Source organism: Chiroxiphia lanceolata, chromosome 15, assembly GCF_009829145.1.
Source record: "Chiroxiphia lanceolata isolate bChiLan1 chromosome 15, bChiLan1.pri, whole genome shotgun sequence".
NCBI classification, from domain to species: domain Eukaryota; kingdom Metazoa; phylum Chordata; class Aves; order Passeriformes; family Pipridae; genus Chiroxiphia; species Chiroxiphia lanceolata.
This window is the reverse complement of record NC_045651.1, coordinates 10,796,103-10,803,837: the sequence shown is the minus strand read 5'-3', so window position 1 is coordinate 10,803,837 and position 7,735 is coordinate 10,796,103. Positions and strand designations below refer to the sequence as shown.

At 64.1% G+C, this 7,735-nt stretch overlaps 1 protein-coding gene across 1 annotated transcript; it reads left to right on the top strand.

Moving 5' to 3' along the window:
• Positions 1–554: 554 nt before the first annotated feature.
• On the top strand, positions 555–7,274 carry FGFR4 (fibroblast growth factor receptor 4). Its single transcript, XM_032703328.1, has 18 exons — positions 555–623; positions 998–1,103; positions 2,066–2,335; positions 2,441–2,530; positions 2,684–2,850; positions 2,938–3,061; positions 3,348–3,538; positions 3,653–3,791; positions 3,874–4,067; positions 4,311–4,456; positions 4,710–4,831; positions 4,932–5,042; positions 5,170–5,360; positions 5,766–5,888; positions 5,964–6,034; positions 6,292–6,429; positions 6,497–6,602; positions 6,684–7,274. The coding sequence occupies exons 2-18, from the start codon at positions 1,031–1,033 to the stop codon at positions 6,828–6,830; spliced, it is 2,403 nt and encodes an 800-aa protein (XP_032559219.1). The 5' UTR covers positions 555–623; positions 998–1,030; the 3' UTR covers positions 6,831–7,274.
• Positions 7,275–7,735: the final 461 nt, after the last annotated feature.

Here is a 7,735-nt window from a genome sequence, read left to right as displayed (position 1 = left end):
GGGTGCTCCCGCTCCCAGCAACTGGGGTGCCACGGGGGGAAACGGGGGTGGCCTTGTCCCCTCGACCCATCTGCTGCTCTCCACGCGTGGGGTCTGCCTGGGAGATGGCACAAGGGAGCAGCCCCGGGTGTTTTGCAGTCCCACGCGTTCCCACCCTCCCGGGGATGGTGCAGCGGCGGGGCCCGGGGGCCGCCTCTCGCTGTTGCGGGGGGGTCGCGGTCGGTGCCACCCCCCACTATCCTCTCAGCCCGGCGCGGGTCGGTTTGCAAAGGAGCCCCACTATCCTCTCAGCCCGGCGGCGGGTCGGTTTGCAAAGGAGGCGGCGGAGCCCGGCCGGTCCCCGTCCCCCCCCCGCGCCTCCCCAGCGCTCCGGGCGGGGCCACTGTAACCCGAGCGCGCCCCTACAAAGTGCCCGCGCCCCCGCGGCGGCGGCAGAGCGGGGCGGGAGCCAGCCCGGAGCGAGCCCCAGCCCTGCCTGCAGCCGGAGCCAGAGCCGTCCCCGGTCCTGCCGCCATGGGGCCGCGGTGCGGGGCGCGGCGGCGCTGAGCCCGCTGCCCCCGGACTTTGCCCGGGCCCTCCTCGCGCAGCGCGGGCGGCTCCGCCGCGGGAGTCCGTCACCACCGGTAACAACGCGACCCTCGCCCCCGGGACTATTCGGGATCCCCCACTCGGGACACTCTCCCGCCTCCCTGGAATCCCCACGGCCCCCCTTCCCCCGGTAAACCTCCCCCAGCGCCCTGACGAGGCTGCCGCTGGCAGGACGAGTCGTGTTCCCGGCATCCAAACGGGGTGTTCCCCCCTCTCCATGCCCACTCCCAAGGGGGGGAAGCTCTGTAAGGGATCTCAGACTGCCCAGGGACACCCGTTCTCTGCCTCCCCTCCATGCTCACCCACTGTCGCCGTGCCCTGGGAACTCCGCGCCGCTGCTTCCCGGTGCCCCGGGACGGGAGGGGGCTGCTCGCCCGGATCCGCTCACCCGGCCCTGCCTGTCCCGCAGGGTGGGACCCCCCTCGCCGCGGGGGCCTGGAAGATGCGGCCCCTCTTACAGGTCGTGGCAGGGCTGCTGCTGGCGGCGGCTGCCCAGGGCAAGGCGATGGAGCCAGGTACGGCTGCGGGGGGCGAAGCGGGGCCGGGAGGTGGCGGGAAGGGAGTCATGCTTTCTGAATACTTTCCCCATCCCAGATGGGCACCGAGCCCCGGGTTGGAGGTGCGAGTGCTCACCCTGGGCACGCAGCCCCACTGCTCTGCCTGCGGGGCTGGGCTGGCGGGAGCCGGGGACATGGCACGGGGACCAGCGTTTCCATCACCGGGAGAGGAGGTGTGGAGGCTGGGAGGAGCAAGGTGGCTCCAGACAGGCTGTCCCTGTGCCGCGGAGGCTTGGCTCGCTCGGTGGATATGCGTGGCAGAGCGGGGTGGCGTGACTGCCGTGGGCTGTCGCAGTTCTGCGTGGCTCCTGGTGAGGTGCCGGCAGTGCTCTGCCATGGTGGGTACGGGAGGAGGACGTGTCCCAGGGGACTAGAGGCCCAGCTACCTCACATCCCACCCGTACTGGCCACGCAGAGGGCTGGGGACGCACTTTGACCCCCAGGCCACTGCACGCGGGCAGTCAGGCTGCGCTGGTATTGCCGTTCTGGCAACCAGGTGGTGTCTGCCCTCCAGGTGCACACGCTGCTGCTGGCCATGGGCAGGCAAGGCCCTGCTGCCAGCCTGAGCATCTCCAGGGACAGCCAGGCATAATGGTCCCGGCCGTGCCTGTGGCATGTGAAGGTCCAACGATGGGTGGCCGGGTGGGTTTGTTGCTGGGTTGAGTGAAGCAGAATGAATGGGCTGGAGCACCTGTGCCACTGGGAGTGGTGGAAGGATGGTGCCATGTGTGGCCTTGGACAGGACATGCCACTGGGGAAAGCATGTCCCTGTGCCCTAGGGCAGAGTCTCTCCCGCCTCCGGGGTGGCAGAGCTGGGCACCAGCCTGTGTCACACCAAATGTTCTCTGCTCTGGGGTGGGCATGTAGTGGGGTCCTGGGAGGGGTGAGCACCAGGATGGGCACTCACCGTGTCTCTCCAGAGCTATTTGAGAGCCCATTGCTGGAGTCAGAAGAAGAACATCTCCTGCTGGACCCGGGCAATGTGCTGAAGCTGTACTGTGATGCCAACCAGAGCGGTGCCAGTGTGATCTGGTACAAGGAGTCTCGGCCTCTTGTCTCGGGAGGTCGCATCCATCTCCGGCAGAGTCTGCTGGAGATCTCGGAGGTTGCCTATGAAGACTCAGGGCTCTACGTGTGCCGGGCACGGGGGACTGGGGAGATCCTGCGCAATTTCACCATCTCCGTTGTGGGTAGGGGCCCTGGCATTGCCCAGCAACCCCCAGGGCAGCAAGGCAGCCACTGCCCACCCAGCCCTGCGGGCAGGGATGTCCCTCTCAATCCATTTCCTTTTGCAGACTCCCTGGCATCAGGTGATGATGATGAAGATAGTGATGGCGACAGTCCCCACAGAGACCAAAATGAGGAGCCCATCTATGTGCCCAGAGGTCAGTACCATGCCAGGGCACTGCAGAAAAGGGCAGCTGGAGCAGAACCAGGGACATGGGACATACTGTCTCCCAGTCCCAGCAGAGGCAGCTGGGAACAGGCCCTTTGCTGCCCTTTGGCCCCCTCCCAATGTATGTCCCACATGTCCCCAGCTCCTTACTGGACTCACCCACACCGGATGGACAAGAAGCTGTATGCGGTCCCCGCGGGGAACACAGTGAAGTTCCGCTGCCCGGCCTCGGGCAGCCCCAGCCCCAGCATCCGCTGGTTCAAGAATGGGCGCGAGTTCCGGGGGGAGCACCGCATCGGGGGCATCCGGGTACGGGCCAACTCCCCCTACCACACCTCCCCTCCTGGGATCCATCTCCCCCATCTCACCTTGCTGCCTTATCTCCCCCGTCGGCAGCTCCGGCATCAGCACTGGAGCCTGGTGATGGAGAGTGTGGTGCCCTCTGACCGCGGCAACTACACTTGCCTGGTGGAAAACAGGTTTGGCAGCATCCGCTACAGCTACCTCCTGGATGTGCTGGGTGAGGGCTCCTCAGCACAGCGCTGGTCCAGGCTCCCCCCACGCCAGGCAGAGGGGTTGGGGTCAGGGGAAGGGGGTGGAGGAGCTTCGTGGCTTCTCTCTGGTGCAGCCCACGTGTCCCTTGCACCCCAGGGATGTGGGATGGAGACCAGGCTCATGTTGCACTGGTCTGCTGTAGGGCTGGGGAAGGGCTCTCCGTGGCTCCACGGTGGGTGGAGAGGGAGGGAGAAAGGAGCCCCTGCTCTGGGCCACTGTGTCAGTGACACCGCTCTGCTCCCTGTGCACAGAGAGGTCCCCGCACAGGCCCATCTTGCAGGCCGGGCTGCCCGCCAACACCACGGCCCTTGTGGGCAGTGATGTGGAGTTCTTCTGCAAGGTCTACAGCGATGCCCAGCCCCACATCCAGTGGCTGAAGCACATTGAGGTGAACGGCAGCAACTACGGTCCTGATGGGGTCCCCTACGTGCAAGTGCTCAAGGTAAAAAGGGCTGGAAGCGCCCAGATCCCAGATATCCACCCTAAAGTGGTGACAGGGGTGCACAGAGCCCCCCAAGGAAGAGGGATGCTGACCATCCATCCCTTTCCCTGGCAGACTGCAGACATCAACAGCTCTGAGGTGGAGGTGCTGTACCTGCGCAATGTCTCCGTGGAGGATGCTGGCGAGTACACCTGCCTGGCAGGGAACTCCATCGGCCTCTCCTACCAGTCTGCCTGGCTCACCGTCCTGCCAGGTAGGGGGGGGTCCTGGGGTGGGGTCATTGGCCCCTGGCACGCAGAGGCCATGCCTCAGGTCAACTCATTCGCTCTCCCCAGAGGAGGAGCTGGTGCGGGAAGCTGAAGCCCCTGAGGCCAAGTACACGGACATCATCATCTACACCTCAGGCTCTCTGGCCGTGGCCATGGCCATCATCATCATGGTGCTGTGCCGGATGCAGACTCAGTCGAGCAAGCAGCACCTGGAGCCCATGGCGGTCCACAAGCTCTCCAAATTCCCACTCATCCGACAGGTGGGTGATGAGCTGGAGCCCTGTTGGGCACAGGGGAGACCTTGGTGACCAACTGGCTCCACGAGTGCCACTTGTACCCGTCACACCTTACCCTGCTACCAGCTTTGGGGCTTCCCCTCCCCATTGCCTCCTGTGGCTCCCTCACCCCATTGCTCCAAGTGAGGGTCTCTGTGCAGCACTGTTGGGACTCTCTTTGGCCCTGGAACATGGGGCAGGATGGCTGAGGTCCCTTGGTCTCCACAGTTCTCCCTGGACTCCAGCTCTTCCGGGAAGTCCAGCACATCCCTGATGCGCGTCACCCGTCTCTCCTCCAGCTGTGCCCCAATGCTGGCTGGTGTCATGGAGCTGGACCTGCCCCTTGATGCCAAGTGGGAGTTCCCCCGAGACAAGTACGGTGCCATGTGGGGCAGGGACTGGGGGCTGCTCTCCCAGCTGCCCCAGGGACAGCAGCATGTGGGTGACAGATGGGGAGGTCTCTGGCCACCACCAGACACCTCAGCACCTCTGTACCCTGGGGCGCTGGGATTCAGCTTGGACAGAGAGGGGCAGCCACACTGCCTCTGCCCCTCAGGATTCGTCCGTGTGGTGGTGGGGAGTGGGGCCACCTCTGTGGTCCCTCACGGTTCTGCCTGTCCCTGCCAGGCTGGTGCTGGGGAAGCCCCTGGGGGAAGGCTGCTTTGGCCAGGTGGTGCGGGCAGAGGCTTACGGGATCGACAGAGACCGGCCAGACAGAGCTGTCACTGTAGCTGTCAAAATGCTGAAAGGTAAAGACTCCTGTGCCAGTGTCCCAGGACACAGAGGTGGCATCAGTGCCGGGTTGGAGTGCCACCCAGCTGGCACGGTGACACTGCCCTCCTTCCCCAGACAATGCCACTGACAAGGACCTGGCTGACCTCATATCCGAGATGGAGATGATGAAGCTCATGGACAAACACAAGAACATCATCAACCTCCTGGGAGTCTGCACACAGGATGGTGAGGCGGCTGTGCGGGCAGGGTTTGGACAGGGCATGGAGCATGACCAGGGGATGGGGGCTGCTGGGGACAGTGGCCGACTGGGGAGGGACAGGGCAGGAGCTGAGTGAGTGGCTGCCCTTCCCAGGGCCGCTGTACGTGATTGTGGAGTTTGCCGCAAAGGGCAACCTGCGCGAGTACCTCCGTGCCCGCCGCCCCCCGACACCCGACTATGCTTTTGACGTCACGGCAATGCCTGAGGAGCAGCTCTCCTTCAAGGACCTGGTCTCCTGCGTCTACCAGGTGGCCCGTGGCATGGAGTACCTGGAGTCAAAGCGGGTAGGGCTGGCACAGCCCACACAGGCTGCTTGTGCTGGGCACAGCTGGGGAGGGCATGGTGGTGACAGGAGAGCGGTGTATCCCTGGTGAACCTGCTGTCTCCGCGGAGAGGGAGCCCAGCCCATTCCCACAGGCTGTCCAGAACCTACCAGCCCCATCCAGCAAAGCTCAAGGCAGTATCTCCCCAGAAATGTGGGGCTCAAAGCCTGACTCACCCCCCGAGGAGTGTGTGTGTCCCAGCAGTGCGCCTGTCACTGCAGAAAGCCTGATGAGGGGGTGGCCCCACCCCTGCAGAAGTGCTGGGGGGTGTGTGGGAGAGAAACAGCACCTCTGGGTGTGTGGAGGGGACATACAGAGCTGGAGCCACCATCTCACACCCCTGTGGGCAACGCTCCCCCCCCGCAGTGCATCCACCGTGACCTGGCCGCCCGCAATGTGCTGGTGACGGCAGAGAGCGTGATGAAGATCGCTGACTTTGGCTTGGCCAGAGACGTCCATGACATCGACTACTACAAGAAAACCAGCAACGTGAGTGGGGGTCCCGGGAGAGGGGCACAGGGACCCCCAGCCAGGGCTGAGCTGAGCAGGGGGTTGCTCTCATAGGGTCGCCTGCCAGTGAAGTGGATGGCACCAGAGGCCCTGTTCGACCGTGTCTACACCCACCAGAGCGATGTGTGAGTCCTGGGGGGGAATGAGGGTGTGTTGTCTGTGTGGGACAAGGCAGCACTGTGGAGTTGTGCACATACTGGAGGGTCCCCATGAGTAGGATGGAGATGTTCCATGGGGACAGCAGCAGTGGGGCACATCTTCCCTCGAGGTGATGCCACCCTCTGCCATCCCTGCTCCCACAGCACTGCAGGGTGCAGAGAGGCAAGCTGGGGAAGGACCCTTGAACATGGTTGACCCCCCCCTTTGCCATGTGTGATCCTAGGTGGTCCTTCGGGATCCTGATGTGGGAGATCTTCACACTGGGGGGCTCCCCGTACCCCGGCATCCCTGTGGAGGAGCTCTTCAAGCTGCTGAAGGAGGGGCACCGCATGGACCGGCCATCTAACTGCACCCATGAGCTGTGAGTCCCGGCCAGGTAGGGAGGCAGGGGGCACAGTGAGACCCCATTAACACCACTTGCCCCCCAGGTACATGCTGATGCGGGAGTGCTGGCACGCCGTGCCCTCGCAGCGCCCCACCTTCAAGCAGCTTGTGGAGGGGCTGGACAAGATACTGGCAGCCGTTTCGGAGGAGGTGAGAGGTGGAGGATCTGGTGGGGGTGGGCAGCATGGGCACTGACAGCACTGGTGGTGATGGCACCGTCCCTCCCTGCAGTACCTGGACCTCTCCATGCCCTTCGAGCAGTACTCACCCTCCTGCGAGGACACTGCCAGCTCCTGCTCCTCCGACGACTCCGTCTTCACTCACGACCCTCTGCCGCTGGCTCCCCGCCTCTTCTCCTACCCCAGTGTGAGGACTTAAGGGCGGGCAGGGAAGGGTGATGCCAAGGCTGCCTCTGCCCTTGCTGGGAGCAGGTCCAGGTTTCTGGCTCTGAAAGCTGCCAGGCTCCCCAGGAGGTTCCCTGCTTTGTTTGGGGTGAGCAGTGGGCAGGCAGGGCCCTGAGCTGCAATGCTGGGGCAGGGTGTCCCTCTCTTCTGGCTCCGTTTGGGCACTGAGCCATCAGTCCTGGCTGAGACCTGCCTGGCATTGTTTGGCAGAGGGAGCTAGATCCTGTCCAGGCAGGAACTGTGTGGGATGCCCATGGCATTGCCCAGGGAGATGGGCTTTGGCCAGCACTTCGGTGGAAGTGTCTCTGGGTGGGAGCCCCACTGCTGCCGGCTTCCTGCTGCATCTGTACATAGCCACAGAGATGAATATTTATGTACATGAAATATCAACCTGATAAATTATTTTTTTGGAATAGACCCCAATAGCGCAGTTTCTGGGCTGCTCCTGAGGGGCAAAGGGCTCACATAAGCTGGGAAGGCAGATCAGCGGCTGCCTCCTTGCTGCCTCCTCACCCCAGCCAGCACGGGGGGCCTGTGACCACTCTACAGGGACACGGAGGCAGTGCCACAGGTGCAGGAAGCGATGTCCCCCACTCCCGTGCCTCCAGGCCCGCTCCAGCACAAAGCACCCTCGCATCTGTTCCCCATTAGCCACTGCTGCACTAAGCCACCGTGAACTCCGCTACCAGCATCGCCCTGAAACCGATCCCCCAACTGCCGCGGGCTCCCAGGCTGGGAAAGCGCTCTGGGGCCCTGCCCTGTGCACGGGGGACCCTCTGCATTCCCCCTGCCCAGGCCAGCCCCAGCACTCCAGATAAAAGTGAGTTATGGGTTCTGCGCTGTCTCCCCAAAGCCCCCTCGCCCCTGGGAGCACAAGTT

Excerpts from the sequence above, each read along its gene's own strand:
- FGFR4 (XM_032703328.1), top strand. The coding sequence starts at position 1,031 with ATGCGGCCCCTCTTACAGGTCGTGGCAGGGCTGCTGCTGGCGGCGGCT. Across the intron at positions 1,104-2,065 it reads GGGCAAGGCGATGGAGCCAG|AGCTATTTGAGAGCCCATTG; the intron begins GTACGGCTGCGG and ends GTGTCTCTCCAG. Across the intron at positions 6,430-6,496 it reads TCTAACTGCACCCATGAGCT|GTACATGCTGATGCGGGAGT; the intron begins GTGAGTCCCGGC and ends CTTGCCCCCCAG.